This window comes from Dipteris shenzhenensis, chromosome 13 (assembly GCF_047967505.1).
Source record: "Dipteris shenzhenensis isolate YYH24624 ecotype China chromosome 13, Dip_SZ_1.0, whole genome shotgun sequence".
NCBI lineage: Eukaryota > Viridiplantae > Streptophyta > Polypodiopsida > Gleicheniales > Dipteridaceae > Dipteris > Dipteris shenzhenensis.
The window spans coordinates 47,585,001-47,604,917 of NC_141608.1; the positions used below are offsets into that span (position 1 = coordinate 47,585,001).

At 41.7% G+C, this 19,917-nt stretch overlaps 1 protein-coding gene across 5 annotated transcripts in view; it reads left to right on the forward strand.

Moving 5' to 3' along the window:
* The window catches only part of LOC147895499 (CCA tRNA nucleotidyltransferase, mitochondrial-like), a 113,259-nt gene that overhangs the window by 86,153 nt on the left and 7,189 nt on the right, over window positions 1-19,917 (forward strand). For 4 of the 5 annotated variants that reach the window (XM_087383658.1, XM_087383659.1, XM_087383660.1 and 1 more), the window contains exons 11-13: window positions 8,183-8,245; window positions 8,349-8,499; window positions 8,687-8,854. In XM_087383658.1, coding sequence (XP_087239784.1) covers window positions 8,183-8,245; window positions 8,349-8,499; window positions 8,687-8,854 — 382 coding nt within the window. Of the gene's footprint in view, window positions 1-8,182; window positions 8,246-8,348; window positions 8,500-8,686; window positions 8,855-19,917 lie in introns of those variants that run through there. The other variant, XM_087383662.1, reaches the window with a different exon arrangement.

Below are 19,917 nucleotides of genomic sequence, written 5' to 3' on the forward strand. Positions count from 1 at the left end.
AGAGCATTCAAGACATTATGCATTCAGCTTCAGTAGCTAGTCTCGTGCAAATGCAAGACCCAGCCACAGTGCCATCCTTGCAAGTAGGAGGTACTGAAAGGAAGAAACCTGATTTTTCAAAATCAGAAAAGAAAGAGTATCCCAAGGCTGAGAAGAAAGGGTTTCAGGCTCAGAAGCCGAGGGGTACTCAGTTTTCAAAGACATATAAAGGTAAATTCCAATTCAATCCTGAATAGATAGCTGAATTTTGCAGAAATGGGAAATTCTTTAGATGTGGGAAAGAGGGGCATATGACTGCCCAATGCCCTAAGAAGCCTTCGGGTTCTAAGGAGCAGAAAAAGCCACAAGTACCACCTAGACCAATGGTGGGAGCAGTGCCAGATGTTTTGGGTAGTACCTCAGACCCAAAGGAAAAAGAGCTTTTGCTATCATGGGGAAAGGTAAGAGATCAGCAAGCATTAATCTTATTTGATCCAAGGTCTACAGACAATTTCATATTTGGGGATTTAGCCCCGAGATTAGGGATTAAAACTGAAGAGCTAGGCAGAGCTCTTGATGTTGATCAAATGTTCCATGGGAATCGAGTGCAAGTCACTCCTTTGATTGGAAAGCTTCATGTCCATGTACAGAGTTATATAGATCAGGAGAACAACTTAATTTCTCCTCTCAAGCAACATGATGTTGTACTTGGTACACTGTGGCCTCATAGAAAGGAAGTCAAGATAGAATACCCTGAGAGGGTACTGAGTTTTATCCATAGAGGGAAAAACCAGCGTTTAGTTGTCAGGAATAAAGGGGAAACTATTTCCATTGTATCTAATGTTACATGTGGTAAAGCAATAAAGTGTGCAATTTCCGCGTACATGGTTTTTGTAAAAGAAAAAGAAAATGATATGCATGCTGAAATGAATGATGTAGACAATGATAAATTTCAGTTTCTTGTGAACTTTAAAGATTTTTTTCCAGATGCTTTGCCAGGGGAGTTATCCCCAGAGAGACCAGAAGATCATCAGATAGAGTTAATGCTTGGTTATGAGCCACCAAATAGACCACCTGATAGAGTCAGTGCGACTCAGAGAGGAGATTATGGCTCAGGTGCTGGACTTGCTGTCCAAAGGGTCAATTCAGCCCAGCTCATCTCCTTTTTGCTCACCGGTACTTTTAGTACAGAAGAAAGATGGTTCTTTTTGAATGTGTATTGATTACCGCACATTAAATAAGATGACCATCAAAAATAGATTTCCGATACCACGCTTAGATGATGTGCTTGACCAGCTCAGTGGAGCAACAGTTTTCAGCAGGATAGACTTGAAGAGTGGTTATCATTAAGTCAGAATACAACCACAAGATGTGGATAAGACAGCTTTTTGCACTACATTTGGGTTGTATGAATACTTAGTGATGCCTTTTGGGTTAACAAATTCTCTAGCCACATGCAATAGAATGATGGATTGCATCTTTCGAAAGTACAGGCACTTCACAGGTACTTTCTTTGATGATATCTTAGTCTTCTCAAAGATAGAAGAAGAGCACAGAGAACATCTTGCTTTGGTGTTTCAAGAACTTCTAAATCATCAGCTTTTTGCCAATAGCAAGAAAAGTGAATTCTTTTTGGAAGAGATCCATTATCTGGGGCACATAATATCAAAAAATGGGATACAGATGGATCCTGCAAAGATCCGAGCCATCTAAGAATGGCCAGAGCTGGAAACTGTGCATGAAGGCCGTAGTTTTTTAGGACTCTGTTTCTATTACAGGAGATTCATTAGGCATTTTGCTGATATTGCAGCTCCACTACATGATCTTACCAAGAAAAATGCAGCCTTCACATGGGAAATGTCACAGAAGAAAGCATTCAATACACTCAAGGAGAAGTTGACTACAGAGCCTATTCTTGTAGTCCCGGATCTTTATCAACCTTTTGATGTTTTATTGCGATGCTTGTGGAGAGTGTGTTGGGGTTGCATTGCATCAGAATGGACATGTAGTAGCATACGAAAGCCGAAGATTACGTGATGCCGAGAGATATCTGGGAATCTATGAAAACAAATTGTTGGTTGTAGTTCATCCTTGAATACATGGAAGCATTATCTTTTGGGTGCAGATTTTACTGTCAAAACTGATCACCAAAGTCTAATATGTTTCTTATCACAGACTAAGCTCTCTGAAAAGCATATGAAATGGGCAAACATGCTGTCAATGTATCATTTTCAGATTGTCCATACTCCGGGAGCAAGAAATAGAGTGGCCGATGCTTTGTCCCGAAGACCTCAGGTATGTAATGTGACAATTGCACATCACAGGGATCTTGAGGAAATGAGGGAGCAATATGCCAATGATGTTGATTTTGGTGAAATATTTCAGCAAATACAAGAGGGACAGTCATCCCGTCGATATTCAATGAAAGATGGGTACTTGATGAAAGATGACTATTTATGTATCACCCAAGAGATGAGGCAAAAGATTTTGGATGAATGCCATGCACCTCCGTATGTAGGACACCGAGGGATTGCAGCCACAACCCAAGCTATTGAGAGGTATTTTTATTGGCCAGGTATGCGCAAGGACATACATCAATTCTTCACAGAATGCCTTGTCAGAAAGTCAAGTATGACAGACATAAAACACGTGGTTTATTGATGCCTCTTCCCGTGCCTCAAGCGCCATGGGAAAGTATTGCAATGGATTTTATCTTTGACTTGCCACGGTCAAAGTTTGGAAATGATAGAATATGGACTATTATTGATAGATTCAGTAAGCAAGCCCATTTTATTCTAGTGTGCAAAACCATAAAGGCTGATCACATGGCCAAGCTCTTTTTGGCACAGATTTTCAAGCATCATGGTATGCCTAAATCCATTGTCAATGATCGAGACCCCAAGATGACTAGTTTATTTTGGAGAGCTTTATTTGATAATATGGGGACAAAACTGAAATTTTCCTCTTCTTTTCATCCCCAAACAGATGGTTAGAGTGAAGTGGCAAATTTAACAATTTTGGGTCTGCTGAAATGCTACGTGGCTGAGCAGAAATCAGATTGGGAAAAGTACCTCCTACTAGTGGAGTTTGCTTATAATAATAAAGTTCACAGCTCCACTGGAAAAGCTCCATTTGAGGTCATTTATGGGAAGGTGGTTCTTCCACCCATACTCAGGACCAAAGATGAGATATTTGCAGCTGATGAGTATGTAAGAGAGTTTGAAACAACTTTCAGCCAGGTTCGGACAGCCATCAATTCTGTTTGTTTGAAGATGGGAAGTGCTGTCACATGATTTGATGTGTCTTTGTAGAGGCGTCGCTGCTGTTATCTCCCCTAATACACTTTGCCCTGCTGAGTGCTTAGGAACGATCTGCCCCTGCGCTTGATCAGCCGCTATGCTTCTGGTCTTCTTCTTTTCTTCATCGGCTCACCCACACTCCTGCTTCTAGATTAATGCAATTGAGGCTTGGCAATTGTGCACCTCTTCTGGAGAAATTGCTGCTTCTTCTGAAGAATTAGTCGCTGAACTTCTAAGGTTCTGCAAACCCTCTTCTGCAGATACTCAACCTGCAGGATAGCCCTTTGCTTTCCTGTTTTAGAGGGTGTCCCCCTTCTGCACAAGCCCAAGCTTTGCGGGTTTTCGCTGTCTTGCTAAGGCTTACAGAGGAGCCTAGAGAGCTCAAATACTCCGGCTCAGCTGTGTGTGCGCTCTCTTCTTGGAACAAGATTGCCCAAAAGGTGTTCTCAATGTTGGAATGTCACTGACCCAGCTGTGAGCCCCCACATGAGGAGTGGAGGTGGTCAAGGAGCTGGAGCAGATAGGAGTACCTTTGCATGGGGTTTGGAGCATCATTGGAGAACTGGCAAAGGCTGGAACAGCAGTAGGATATATCACGGCTCCACGTGGCACTCTTGGCTGCAGCAAACCATCCAATCAGCCTGTATGAGCGATTGCCAGGGCCCATTTATAGCCCAGGCAGTAGGCTCCTATATCTGGAGCAGAAGTGTATCAAAACAAGTTGACTGCCAGTTGGTTGATCTACAGACCAAGTTGGGCAGGGCAGACAAATCTGGTCGGCTATTTTACGGACTTCAGGATCCTCCCGCAATCCCTATTGTGAGTGCCCACTAGGTTGGCAAGAATATTAGCCACCAATGTTATCGGCACCACAGGAGAGGGGCAGGATTGCATGTTAGCACGCATCGGATTACAATTATTGCGAGCCGCCCATCATCTTGGGAATCAAGGAAGGTTCTTGCAGTTGTAAGCTTTGCACATAGGCTTTGAACGTAAATAGGCCATTTCTTCTGGTCATTCTTAGCATTCACTGAAGCCTCTAAAGGCCCTGCACGTGTGTATAGTGTGGCAGATATCTATCTTTTGTAGATCTTAGTAGTCTTTCTATACCGTGATTTTACCAAGCACTCTGGACTGGATGTTCTGGTTCTTTTGACAGTAGTTTTTCCCCACGCGTTGTGGATGAATATAGTGAGTAGTATTCCTTCTCTGGTTGCTGTGCTTTCTGAGTGATGTTTGCTGCTGTAATGAGGGAGTTTACAGAGAGGAGTGTATTGCACACTTCTAGGTTGCCGTTCAAACAGTCCCCTAATTCTAACAAGGTATCGGTGCCTTGTCAGAGCGAATCTTGTGACACAACTGAGCCTTGATGGAACTAGCACCTCCTGAGATCGAGGCGATTCCGTTTTAGGAAGAAGACCTTTGCGTTCTGTTGGCTAGCTGTGTCCGATCCCAAGGTTTCAGGACTTGTGTAAACTTGATGGTTCAAAATACCCTTTGTGAAAGATGAATGTTTGAAGCCATCTTGTCGTTAGGTTGAGGTGGGAGATAGTGACTGGAGTTGAAGCGATACCAAAGGCCCCTATGTATCCAATCTAGCCCAAGAGTGTAATTCCTTGAGAGCCCAACTCCAAACTTTGCAAGCAAAAAAGGCAAACAAGTCAAAGATGTTCACCGATCTCCAGACATGGTTTAGCAAACCCCTCCATATCCTAGGTGGACGCTCGAGTTGCATTGCTACAATGAACTAGAGTATCTTGATGCTACAGCAGGTGCACAAGGCCCAATATTGACTAAGGACCGTGTAACAACTCTAGCTCAAAGACCTTTTGCACATCACCTCAATCAAAGCTATACTCACATGACCAAAGGCCCAGGAATTCAATCTTTGCCAAAAGGCTATTGTGCAGCAGGAGCACATTTAGGCTAAGGAGCAAAGACAGACCATTCGGTTTTCCCAATCCTAGCAAGGCCACCTTGTTACACTCTCTCTCACAAGTGCTGAAGTCACCTCAAAGCTCCTCTCATTGAGAACCGTCCCATGTGGATCCATTTGCTATTAGTATGTTGAGGACCGCAAGAGAAATGGACCGAGGGACGTTGAAAAAAGAAGCATGTTCAAATAAAAAATCACACCTGAGGATAATCCACCCTAATGCAGTGCATACGATCAAGAAGTTCAAGGAAAAGTGGCAGCCGATTCCCCACTTGATGTCAATGCCATCTACCCACGTAGCTCGCCGACCTCGAGTCAGCTTTCAAAAGGCTTCACCGAACAAGAACCAAGATTGTTACCTGACGCGGATCACTGGACCCCACGCTCTGCACCAAGGAAATCGATTAAGGCGGATCGACTCATTAAGTCCCAAATTTGGCATTTGCCACAACACATCAAAGCCTCCCTCTTTCTCTCTTCGACAACCGGCATCCATCGACCCCGAGTACCCCTCAAGGTTCGGACCACAACGTTATCGGGTAAATGTTAAGCCCACGGAACTTGCATGCAGGTGAAATGATGAAAAGGTGCATGTGGACATCTACTGTTTTGATTCTGAGCTTCCATGGCAAGAATCGAGCAATTAGCAGTTCATGAATTCATGCGAGGGATTTTAAATCCGAAGGCACGGGCTAGGCACACGGCCAGCTGCATGATTTTTGGATCTCCTTCACACTCTAATGGAATCTCTCCCTCACACCCTTTTTTTAAGACACATAAAGACTCTAGACTATTGGACATTCTTGTCTTGATGTTTTCGCACGCAATTCTATCATGCAGATGGGAAGTTTGTTTGTAAATCCTCATATGAGTTGTTGATTACACAGGCAATAGAATGATAGTTGCCGATCCTGTGGCATTCTTTCCTCTCTTCTCTTGAGCTACCGTACTAAGATTACATAAATAGCTCATAATTGGCACATTTGCATAATGGTGGTTGTGTGTGTTCACTCATTCCCCTAGTAGCACAAATGAGTGAGTGATCCAGCATGTGAGATTGCATGTGCATGAGAGAACAAGGTTGGAAAGAGTAGTAAAAATGAACGTCAACGCTGAAAGGCCTTACGAAAGGTGTGAAGGAGATGGGTGGCGGATTGTGGCGAGGACGGGGAGATTAGTGAAACTGGCCTGTCGAATGGGCTGCAGGGGTGCCTATAGAAGGAAGGTGTTCTAGGGGTGGAGAAGGTGAAGGGAAGTGGGCTGTAGACACATGAATAGGGTGGAGGTGGGCTGGCTAGCAGGTCGATAGAGCAAGCAGCAGTGCAGTGATGGATGCCTTGGAAGTTGGGGTCGATCATGTTTGGGCAATGGCCTTGGTAGAATTTTTGGAAGGGTTTCCTGTCCATGCCATGAAAATGATTATGCAAATGACAATCGGATGGTAGTTGAAGTTCATAGCGTGGCTCATTGATATTTTGGAGAACCTGGGTATCTTTCATGACGACCTTATTCAAGATAAATCTCCTTCCTTGAATATCATAGGCTTGCAGTGTTTGCTTCTCTTGGTTTTCTGAGGCTATTTTACTGGCCTGGCTTAGCCTGCACAAGGACTCTTTTACAATCAATAAACTTAAGGGTGTGAGCTTGATGCGGGTTCATTTGACAATAATCTTCACATTTTGTTTTCATTCTTTGGAAATTAGGTGGCCTAGTGTTTTGTGGAATCATATACATGTCATATTTGGGTAAGAAGTTCTTGTAAAGTTTTCTTTATTTGTCAAATCTCTGAGAAGGTTCGAGCAAATGTACTTTGAAAGAATGGGTGTCAATCATTTAAAAAATCGCCAACAGGTTTGAGCAAATGCACTTTGAAAGAATGGGTGTCGATCTTTTAGGAAATTGTCAAGAGGTTCATGATTCAAAGGAGCGCATCCAATCAATACAATAGAATGGGGAGATGGATATGTGGGCAGCTTATGATGCCTTGATTGTCTTCTTACATGAATGCAGTGAGCTTACTTGCTGAATTGGGCAATGATTCTCATATGTGGTCAATACCATCAGACATCTTAGGGAAGTAGAAGTTCTATAAAACCATAGACTATCTGTCCCAGAATAGGCAAGGAGCAAAATCATGTTAGAGTATTTGATTACACATGAGGCATTCCATAACGTATTTGGAAAGATCCTTGTGTCATTGGAGGGCAGAAAATTACTCGAGAAAGGAACATTAAGCCTTAAGGTTGATGAAGCTGCATGATGACATAGACACCAGGGGAGCATGAGTGTCTTGCAAAATATACATTGTTGAAATCCAGAGATATATAACTTCCTTTTGAGCAGAAATTAGCCTTCATTGCTCGAAGTTTTCGAAAGTTTACATCAAATCCATCTCTTCCTTCCTCCCTCCCATAATCAACACTCATCGTTAGTGACTATGTGTGCACATGCAGCTCTCAGTGGTTTGAACAGTCAGATATGATTGAACCATAAACAACATGGCCCGATGAAGCAGCGGTTCGAAATACGAAAACTTGTCCGCCTTCCCAGCCTCTTCTATATAAGGTAGGTATTAACCTTGCTTCTGCAAAAGATGAAATATGGTGGAAACTTCCATGCAATGGACAATCTGGCAGGTGGCTAGGTGAGAAGTCTAGTCTTAGATTCATCGTGAGATCAGGCTCAGATCTTTATACACAGATGCCTGACTTAAAGGATAGGTCTCTTTTTGAATTTCTAAAGCTTCTAACCATGTCGGGCATTATAATTTGTTCCTTTTTCTATTAAATAATTATCTTGTTCTTCAATGGCATCTTTTTCATTATTTGCAAGTCTTTCAGGAGTGGATTTCCTGTGTGCAAAAAGCATGTACTGAGCTGGTGATATAACATTCGACCAAAAGTTTTAATACTTGGTTAGCTTTACTATCTTGAAGTTTGCTTCTGATGCTTGATTGTGCGAAATGTAGGTTCCTGTCTCTTCTGCGATCATAAAAGAATCCTTGAAGATGAGATCAGCTGATGCTGCAAAGGTAGATATACAAAGCGTCGTGGTTCTAGCTCCTTCTGTAGGTTCTCATTGTGTTGTTTGCCCAAACAAGCTTTTTTCATAAGTTTTGGTTTTTGTAATTCAAGGTGGCTGCTTTACATAGGAGCATGAAGGATTTTTCAGTCGTTCATAAATTCTGTTCCACAACGGATGAGAGATGCCAAACTGAAGGGGCACACCTGAATGATCAAGAAGATTCCAAGTTATTGACTCAGTCCTTTGCAAAATATCGGGCTGGTATGCTGTATTCCTGTTTCTTGTGTGTAAGCCAAACCTTTTTTTTAATGCTACTTTTATTATTGACTTTACGACCATAAAGCTGATGTTTATGGTGGAAAGACTAAATGATGTTCCAAGCATATCTGATCGCAGTGTAGGCATGGGGCACCATTATGAGTTCTAATGCATTCCGTGCATTGAGCAGGGATGCTTGTTCGCGAAATGAGAGATCTCTGGCGAACGGCTTTGTTGCTATCATCGGTTTTAGAAGAGCTGCCAGTTATGTTAGATATGTCAGATGAAGAGAAACAGTTAGAGTTCCGAAGGAGGTCAGATCAGTGCATTTCAGCTGAGGAAACAATCATGAGATTACGTAAGTCATTAAAGCATCAATGTCTGCACATTGTCCCAAACCCTTTCGCGCATCATTTGCTAGCGATGTCAGGCTATTTGTTTTTTGTGATTTCTCTTTGTTTGTCTTTATCCTCCCCTTCTTCCACTGTTTTTGCCTTCGTTCCTCCCATTTAAGAAGATCAGACTACTAATTCACTGATTTCATACTATAATAAGGGGCACAGTTATTTAGAGCTGCAACAAGAAAGAGTATTCATGTGGTTTGTCCTATAGATCCTGTTGGATCTTTAGAGGAGATCAATAGAACATTAATTTAATCTCTCTCTCTCTCTCTATTTCTTACACACACACTTTTTTTTTTGTTGGTGAAATCTTTGATTGATTATATTATATGAGTGGCAACCTCAAAAAAAAAAAAGGTGCTACAATTACATCAACTGAAAATTTCAGTATATGCCAAAAAGACCTCATGATCTATGCAGCGGGTCTGCAAGCAATCAAAGAAAGATTGCCGCAGAGAACGCCTAAAAAAGCCAAACAGAGAGAAAGTAGGATCACCAAAGACTTTACAATTCCTATATGTCCATAAAGTCCATAGTGCCCAGTAGCGAACCCAAACGAAGAAAAGATGAAACTCCGGTCTGGATGGATGAAACCCAAATAGCCAGAAGAGCTTCCCAAACGGAACAAATGGGAATCTCGCTCGCAGGTGCTGTCGAAGCAGATCAAAAAACTCACGAGAGCACGGACAATGCCAAAACAAGTGAGGCACAGTCTCCGAAGAAGCAGAACATCTATGGCAAAGTGCAGGAGCAATGTGTCGATGAGCTAATAGCTGTCCAGATGGAAACACTCCCAAAAGAACTCGCCAAAAGAAAACCTGTTGCCGAAGCGGTACTTTATAGGCTCAAAGGTGCTGTAATCTTTTCCTCCACGACTTGGCTGGGCGATGCATTCGCCAAACAGAATCGCCTCTCTCTGAAACCCAAGGTTGAGGCAAAAGGATTTTATACAATGCAGGTACAGTAATCTGAGATAGCCTCAAAGGACGAGAAGAGGACCCTGGAGAAGTCAAAGTCCAATCTTCCGATCGGTCCTGGAGTTCCAAAGGAGGAATCGGAACAAAGGGCGAAAGCATAGAAGTAATTTGTCGCCACAAAGGACAACAATGAGAGCCCAAACCATATGTAGTGGCTGCTAGAGAAAAGGGGAGCACAGTACCAGCATCATCCATAACATCAGCAACCGAGGTGATGCCTTTAAACGAGACAAAGTAGGAACGTCGAAGTTCCTATAAAGCCAAGGGAGGCTGAAAGACTTTCGACCAGTGAATGCTTTCAGCTCTCAAAGAATTCCCAAGCAAAGATTGCCGTCCATTCTATTCCAGATGAGAAAGAACATGCTTCCAGTCAAGAAGTAAGCGGGAGACAAAAGGGCATCCAGGCAAAGTGCCATCAGTGCAGCAAAATATGCCACAAGGATGGACTGCACTATTTGAAGACGAACGTGCAAAGGCCAGGTTGCCAGTTTCCAATACTCAAGCTTTCTCTGAAGCTTAGCCCAAACCCAATTAGTTTGTTGTCGGCGAGTGAGTTTCCACCCCAAAGGGTAACCAAGATGACGAACAAATTGAGTGGGTGGAATGATATCCCCGGGCCATAATAGACTATGCCAGTCTTTGGAACACAAAGGGAGCAGCTTAGACTTCTGAAAATTAACATGAAGACCAGCTGCCAAACCATAAATAGAGAGGGCCTACATCAAGACACCAAGATCATGGGGCGTATTCTTCGGGGTAAAGAAAGAATCATCAGCATAAGCTTGAGCAACCATGCTGCGATTAGCATCCAATTCCAAGCCATGAAGTGATCATGTAGCCACAAGATGATCAATATATTGCAGCATAGGATGAGTAGAAATGGCATACAGTAAAGCACTGAGAGGGCATCCCTAGCGGACCGAACAACGAAGAGTCCACTCATTAGAGATATCCCCAGAGATAATGCAAGCCGTATTGCTATCTTTGTAAAGCCAGTAAATAACCTGCTGCATTTTTTGTCCAAACCCCAAAGCTTGCATAGTTTGCGAGATGAAATCCCATTGAACTGTGTCAAAGGCTTTTGCAATATCTACCTGCAAGAGTAGAACATCTTGCTGCGTGTATTTGGCATATTCAATCCCAATATAAGAATTGGCAATGTTATCTGTGATATGGTGAAGTGGAACAAAGCCATAGTGGGAGGGATGCAACCCATCATGCAAATAACCTTTAATCCGATCAACCACCATTTTGGCAATGATCTTGTAAATGACTGGCATGAGTGTGATTGGCCTCCAATCACCCAGTGAATCACATAGCAGCTTTTTTGGAATCAGCTTGAGAAGACCCTTTTTCCATGACAAAGGCATCTGCTGATTTTGCCGTGCTGTATTTACCATTTGCAGCAAGGTGAATTTAAGAAGATCCCAGAATGCAAGAAAAAATTCAACAGTGAGACCATCCCATCCTGGAGATTTCCATCTGCCACAGGATCTCAGTGCATCAGACAATTCCCTTTCAGTGAAGGGATGTTTAAGTTCCAAAGCTTGAGCATCAGACAGAATTGGATGAATATGCTGCAAAAGAAGCTGATGTGTAGACACGACCCGAGGAGAAAGAGTATCCAGATGCCCAAAATGAGTGGAGAAGTGCTGCACACATAAATCAGCAAGCTCTAAACGAGATGTTGACCAAGAACTATCAGGCATCCGGATCCGACAGATATTGGCAGCCTGTCTTTTGTAGTGTAAACTCTTAAAAAATTGCTTGGAAGAGTAGTCTTAATCCAAAAATGGCCGTTGTCTGGATCGAGTTTCCCATTAAATTGCTTGGAAGAGTAGTCTTAATCCAAAAATGGCCGTTGTCTGGATCGAGTTTCCCATTTAGCAAGCTTTCTGCGATCATTAGATTGAAGAGAGAATTGAGCCTGACATAAGAGCATGCTTTCCTCCAAAGACAAAGGGTGAAGATGAGCAAGCTCAGTCAAACTCTGACATGTAAATTTGGCATATGCTAAATTTAAAAATTTCCCCTTGAACAAGGCATTGAACAATAATCCATCTACCATGGCGATCATTGAGAGCCACAACAGGTTGAAGGTTGTGCTTTACCAAAAAAGCCACACAGAAAAGGAGTGCTCTCCAGCATAGAAGATATCATAACCAGCAAAATGGCTTATTTGACCAGCATACATATGCTGATTATGCTCTTGCAAAGCAATTATATCAGGCTAGCAATTGCCTGATATACATCTAGACCAGTTTCCATTTGCGATCATCACACATTCCGTGTACATTGAGAGTAACACACTTCAGATGATCAAGCATATTTACAGTTATGGGACAGGTATGTACAGCAACTAACGGGCTGTCTACGTCTGCATTTCCACCTCAATGTCCGGGCCTCTGCCCTGGGATGAAGCATCAGCCTGAGGAGAGGACAAAAGTGCAGCAGCTTCTTCAAGAAACAAGGTGTGATTTGTAGTTACAGTAGCCCAGGTCAAGCCAACACTAGAGTTTTCAGAAGGTGTTTTCCCATGAGAGGATGCACCAGTCCAAGTCCGAGAAGGCAAAGGTCGCCTGCGGGAGATCACTTTGCGAGGAGTTTGCCATCCATCAGTCAAAAAATTTTCCCCCTTCCCCTGAGGTGGAGAGGACAAAGGCATAGGAAAAGAAGCATTACCATGTGAGACAGCCGGGGCTTTGTCTTTGTCTTGAACAGAGAAAAACTGTTTGACCCCTTTGTTTTTTACCACAGAAGAGGCATTTGCATTCTTATTCAAAGGCTGAACCAGTTCAGCTTGCACTGGCATCCGTGGAGCTCGGGAAGGGCATTGTGAAGCCATGTGCCCAAATTGCTTGCATTCAAAGCAAGCACCTGCAAACAGCCCCCACTTGAGCTTGTAAAAGGCACTCCCCATGGAAACATTATTGACAGTTACTGAGTATGAAGCTGGAGTGGGATGATTTGTGTCCCACAAAATGCAGAAGCGATTCGAATTTCCATTGGGTGGCGGTGGACATACCACCTTACCGAGGGAAGCTGCAATTTTAGGTAGAAGAGAAGACAAGCATTGAGGAAAATCCACAACTTATACCCAAACAGGGCAACGATGCCGAATCAATGCTTGATAATCCCGGGTGGGAGACCAGGGCAGAACATGGACCATCTGCTGGCCATAGAAAAGAGGAGAGTGCTCCAGTAAAACCTGACGGTGCTCCTCATCAGCCATGATGATCTCAAAAAAGCCCCTCGCTGCATAATGAACTTTTTTGACATAAGAACCACCCAGGGTTCGAGTCAACCAATTCCCAACATCTGTAGCAGCAGGCATCCGTCATGGGAAGAAAATTATAATGGCATGCTTTGCATACTCCTTAACTGGATCAAATATATCATCCACTTCCATCATAATGCCAGTGGTGGGAAGTGGATCTTTCCAACCTTTACGGGTGTCTTCAAACCCTTCATGCATAACCTCATAAACAAGCTAAGCCTCATCACAGTCATGAAGGGAATCATCTGAATCCATCACCTGTTTTTGTTTCTTGTTGGAAACCGACTAGTCTTTGTGAAAGGTTTTCTCATAGGAATAATCCGCCATTCGAGTTAAGGAAAAAACTTGGAAGCAGCAACGCTTTACAAGGAGGAAAGCACAACAGGTACAAAACTGTACGGTTTTTTCTTGGCTGTACGGAAAAAATCGTACAAATTTTTTACAGTACAATTTTTTTTTTCCCCTTGCAGGCAAACTATACGGACTTCCCCGACTGTATGGACAAAACTGTACGGAATTTTCTGACTGTACGGACAAAATCGTACGGATTTTTGACATTAAAATTTTTTCCCTGACAGGCAAACTGTACGAACAAAATCATACGGATTTTTGACAGTACGATTTTTTTTTCCCCCAGAATTTTTCTGACAGAGCGTACGAACAAAAAACGGACGTCAAAAGGAACCTTGAGGGTGTCAAACTGAGGGAGAAACAAGCAGCTGTAGCGTGGGAGCACGAGGGCTAGCACGGAATCTCTCTCTCTCTCTCTCTCTCTCTCTCTCACACTATTTCTTACACACACACGCGCGCGCGCGCACACACACACATATTCTTTGGGATAAATTAAATTTTGCATTAAGAAAGCATTTACATTCATCTTTTGTCCTCGTGACCGGTGAGCTGCCATTGCTTCTTCTTCATTGTGACCTATGAAGCCATACCTACAGCCATTATGTAGCTCATTCATATAGCCACTTCAGCCAACAGCCGGTTCGTTGTATGTGGTTGCTGTCTGCTTCCCTATTTGCAAGCAGATTTAGTGAGTACATTGGGCATTTGTATTTTTGTGCCTTGTTGGCATTACAGACTTTGGGGCTTGTGCAAATTTAAACGGATTTGTATATTGAGTATGAAATTTGGGGCTTTTGCATCATAGTGACATTTGCAGGTTTTGATGGTAAGAATCAGTGATTTGTGGGGATTTTACACTCAAATTGAGGTATAGTCAGTCCATCCTGTCAATTATTTGGGGTATCGGCATTTCTTTTGTAGATTTGAAGCCCATTTACTGTTTTGAGTCAGTAGTGGGGGTCAGTTCTTTCTTTGCAGATTTTCTTGCAATGGCTGAAAATGATAGCCTGTTTGGGAAGCTTTGTCTCAGGAGAACAAGCTTGATGGCACCAATTACACTCCATGGAATTTCATGGTAAAGAATGTGATGGCTGCCAAAGGTCTATGGAGTCTAGTGAATGGAGGTGAACCTCGTCCAACGTTGCACCTAATGCACCATCCACATTTGGAAGAACATATGCCTTAGTGGTAGTTGCACTGGCACCTGCAGCAGTTGTAGCTGCTACAGCTGATCAAAGGAGATGGGATGTCCGTGATGCCCAAGATTTTCTCTTGATCTCTTTGTCAATCGAACGGTTTATTATTCCACACATCAGGTTTTGCAGGTTCTCTTTGCGTGCATGGCATGTTTCACAAAACCACATATCAAGAAAATAATGAGGCAAGGTTTTCATTTCTCAAGAAGGAACTTAAGAATTTGAATATGCATGAGGGTGATAGAATGCCATAGCGTCTGACTAAGATCCAGGATCTTAGAGAGCAGCTCTTTGAATATTGATGAGATTATCTTTAAACAAGATCTGATGACATTGCAGTCATTGCTATAACCACTTACTAGTTGGATACACATGACAACAGCATGGCAACAGTACCCTTTGCAGGGAAAGATGCAAAATTGTGGCATGCCAAATTTGGCTATGTGAACTATGGCAGTTTGCAACTATTACAGAGATATAGTATGGGATTGAATATGGCTACAATGGAGACCCGTCCAAGACATTTTTGTGAAGGATGCGTTTTGGGAAGATGCGTAGGAATGCCTCTGAAACCAAGAAGGTAATTCTTTTCACACAAATTCACCACTTAATCAATTGGAGAAGAAGAACACAATCACACCACGAAAGCAACAGCAGACTGGGTACAATCTCCCCCCCCTTAGATGAGTGGCTCAGGCTTCCCCATCTAGAGTATTTATGATATTTCATAAAAGCACCAAGGAGCCAAAATTATCCCTCTCATCCAAAAATGAGGGATTTGCTTTACATAGCCTTCTTAGGGCCCAAAATGAATTATGTCCACTATAAAATATATTGCTCAAACTTGCAATAATAAAGCAAATACAAAATTGGCCCATGGCCATACATAATGCGCTGTGCGACACCTCGATTGGTACCCACGCACTAACTCCAATCCTCGCTATAAGTTCTGTCACCTGTACTCAAGCCGCCAATTACATTAGTTATTAACAATCGATTGAACGAATCACCGAATCAACCGATCCCAACATAACTGTGCTCAAAGTATAATAATCGAGCACAACACCAATAACACTAGCGACATCAGTATTAACATGGAATCACCCACAATACCGATCATCTAGCATGGCAAAACACAAGCTAGTCAGGCGTTCCCAACTAACCACACAAAGTATCCACTAGGACCCCTGCCGTGTCCGGTGCGCTCCTATGAAGTACTTTGCCATAGTCACACTTGACTAAAATAATAATGTCTAGAGCAAGATATATCAGAAATATAATTTTCGTAACATCCCTCTTGCTTGGATTGCAACTGACCTCAGTTGCGTGTTTGATTATAGGAACTAATGAGGTCTGGAAAAGTTCGAAAGAACCGCTCAGGCATCCACTGAGCATCATCTCTTGGATGATTCTTAAATTTGAGCAAGTATTGAATTCCTTTTCGGGTCGAGGTCTGTTGATGATCAATAATGCATCCAGGTTCTAGAATTTCTTCTTCATCAACAATCAATGGACCCTCTTCATAGATAGGATGAATAGGTAAAGGTCATTTGAAGGGCTTTAAGAGGCTGATATGGAAAGCATTATGTATTTTTCAATTATCAGGTAATTCAAGCCTATAAGCTAGATCATTGATTTTCTGAATCACCTTGAATGGTCCATAAAAACGTGGGAACATCTTGATTACTGGCCATTTTTTAACACTCTTCAATCTTCTTTTCTCAATCCAAAGAAGTACATAATCACCTTCTTTAACAAGCATGTGTTTTCGTTTCTTATTAGCTTGTTTTGTGTACTTCTCTTGAGCTATTGCAATGGCTTCTCGAACCTCTTTGAAAATATTTTGATAGTCATGGGTAAATGCATCTGCTGCCTCCACTCTATGGGTCAATCGTGTGATAGGAATAGGTAAAATCTTCCCATAGATAATCTCAAAGGGTGCTCTTCCAGTTGCATAATGAGGAGTATTATTATAAGTAAACTGTAAGAGATGAAGATATTTGTCCCAAGTCTTTGGTTGACTTCTTGCATAAGCTTTTATCATATCCAGAATAGTATTGTTTGTAACTTCAGTTTGTCCATTCAATTCTTGATGAAAGGCTGATGAGAAATTTAACTTAATGTCTAGATTATGAAATAATGTAGTCCAAAAATTATTGCAAAACTTCGAATCTCGATCAGACACTATAATCTTTGGCAAGCCATGATGAACAAAGATATGCTTGATCAATAAATGTGCAGCTTGCTGAGCTGTTAAAGTCTTCTTGCATGGGATGAAATAAGCTTGCTTACTAAAGCAATCTACTATCGTCCAAATCATATCATTTTGATTCGCTGTAGTAGGAAAACCTGTTATGAAATCCATAGATATTTGTTCCCAAGGTTGCGTAGGAATTGGCAAAGGCATTAGCAATCCTGGGATCTTTCCTTTGTAACTCTTGATCTTCTGACAAGTGATGCATTCGGCTACAAACTTAGCCACATCTTTTCTTATAGTAGGCTAATGAAATTCTCTTGCTATCACTTGTAAAGTGGCAATCACTCCCCTATGTCCCATATATGGTGGTTGGTGCATTTTCTCCATTACAATTTCTCTAAAGGGTCGAGTGATGCATAATTTCTTTAGATAAAAGAGGTGTCCATCATTGCATGAATAGTCCAACATAGGATTCCAATTATTATTCTCTAATTTGTTCCATATCTCGAAAAATTCTGGTTCCCCTTAATAAGAATTCTTCATACCTTCAAAAGGCTAGGTCTCTACAGGAATGATGTGATTAATACTTGGCTTTCTGCTAAGAGTATCAGTAACTATATTTTCTTTGCCAGGTTGATATTGAATCATAGGCTGAAAACTCTGTATAAATGATGCCCACTTGATGTGCCTATTGGATATTAGTGGCTGAGTCAACAAATGCTTGATACTTTGTTGATCGGTTTTGATAAAAAACTCAGATCCCATCAAATAATGTTTCCACATTCATAAGGCATGCACAAAGCGGTTAATTCTTTATTATATGTGCTATAATTGCATTCCGCTGGTTTTAAGTTTCGGCTCTCATATGCTATTGGATGTCCATCTTGCATAAGTACGGCTCCAATTCCATATCGACTAGCATCGGTTACAACTACAAAGAATGGTCTAGAGAAATTGGGTAGTTGCAACACAAGAGCTTGTGTGAGAACTTCTTTCAAAGCTGTAAAAGATTTATCTTAACGCTCAGTCCATAAGAAATGTTTAGCTTTTCTAAGAAGGTCTGTCAATGGATGTGCAATGTATGCGAAATTCTTGACAAACTTTTTGTAAAAGCTACACAATCCTAAGAATGATCTTAATTCATGTATATCTCGGGGTTTAGGCCATGTGACTATGCACTCAATCTTCTTTGGATCCACTCGAATCCCATCGGCGGATACAATGTGACCCAAATACTCTATCTGATCTTGAAAGAAACTACTCTTTTCAAGATTTATGTACACTTGATTTTCTTTCAAGAGTGAAAAGACTAGCTTCAGATGTTCCTTATGTTCCTCAGTATCTTTGCTAAACACTAGAATATCATCGAAAAATACTACCACACAAAATTGGTGTTTAAGAAAGATTCGATTCATCATTCATCTAAAAGTAGCTGGAGCATTAGTTAGCCTAAAAGGCATAACTAGGAACTCATAATGTCCCGTTTGAGTTCTGAAAGCAGTCTTATATATATCCTCTTCTACCATACGAACTTGATGACAGCCGGATTTGAGATCTATCTTACTGAAGACCTTGGCCCCTTTCAAAAGATCATCAATCCTAAGGATTGGATATTTGTTCTTCACTGTGATTTTGTTTAGTGCACCATAGTCTATGCACATTCGATAGGTTCCATTTTTCTTTTTGACTAATAAGACAGGTGCTCCATAAGGAGAACTGCTGGGTCTTATCAATCCTCTCTCTATCAGTTCCTCCACTTGCTTTTGAATTTCCTTTTGTTCTAGCTGATTGACTCTATAAGGAGCTTTGCAAGGTGGAGTATTACCCGGTAGGATTTCTATCCTATGATCTTCAGGTCGAGAACATGGTAGTCCAGGTGGTAAATCCTCTAAGAAACGATCGAAAATTTGAGAAAGAAACTTTTGATGTGTAGGCTTAGTGTTTGGCTGAGTAGCCGTTACCATATTCAGCAAAATTAGATATGTCTTCTCACGTTTTCTAATTGCTCTTTTGGCTTGTGTATGGTTGAGTAAAGAACTGATCTCAGGTCTCATTGAGCTTTTCAGACATATTTCTTGTCTGTCCTTCTCAATCCACATCTGATGTGAATCATAATCTATCTTAGGATTATATTGGTGTCTCCATGGCATTCCTAAGATGATGTCCACTCCCTGTAGGGGCGCCACTAGAAAGTCTCGTGTATCCTTGTAAGGTTTCATTGAGATTTCAAGATTCCTGACTTCTCTAGTGCAATTGTACTTTGTTTTGATAAAAGCAGCTTTGACCTTATAGTTAGATGGGAAAGACTCTAGGTTTAGCTTTGCTAAGGTTCTTTTCGAAATGAAATCATGAGTACTACCATCGTCATGCAAAATAACAACCTCTTGGCCATTAATGAAACCTTTCATCTTTAGAAAAGCATGACAATTATACTTACCTCCCTCTTGCTTGGCTGCTTCGTCGTCAATCATGTGTGCTTTCGCAGTCGGGGTCTTCCTTCTTTTGGGACACTTAGTGGCGATGTGTCCCACCTTGTTGCACTTGAAACACCTTATTTCTTTCTTTGGAAAATTTCCACCATTCGGCTTCGAAGAAGAATCTGTCTTCTGTGGAACAAAAGCATTTTTAGATTTAAAGAAAGCTTTTTATCAAATCTCTTTTTCTTATGGAAAGGTACATGCCGTTCCAAATCTTTCCCTTCTTTTGGGATCCCATTCTTTCTTTTACAATTCATTGCAAGAGAAATTTTAGAGCTCAGTGAGCGAGGATGAAACATGTTAATCTCGGCTCTCAACTTAGACTTTAGACCTGCCACATACTTCTTGCGTTAATCTCGCTCATTAACTTTCTCTAAGGACTGTAATTGAATCAACGTTTGCCAAAATCTATCAGTGTAAGTGGAGATCGTTTCCTTATCGAACTGCCTGAAAGTATCCCACTGTTGTCTAGCTTTGGCTTTGAAATGTGAGGGAAAGAAATCTCTCTTGATGAGCTTTTGAAAAGACTTACAAGATTTTGGTCA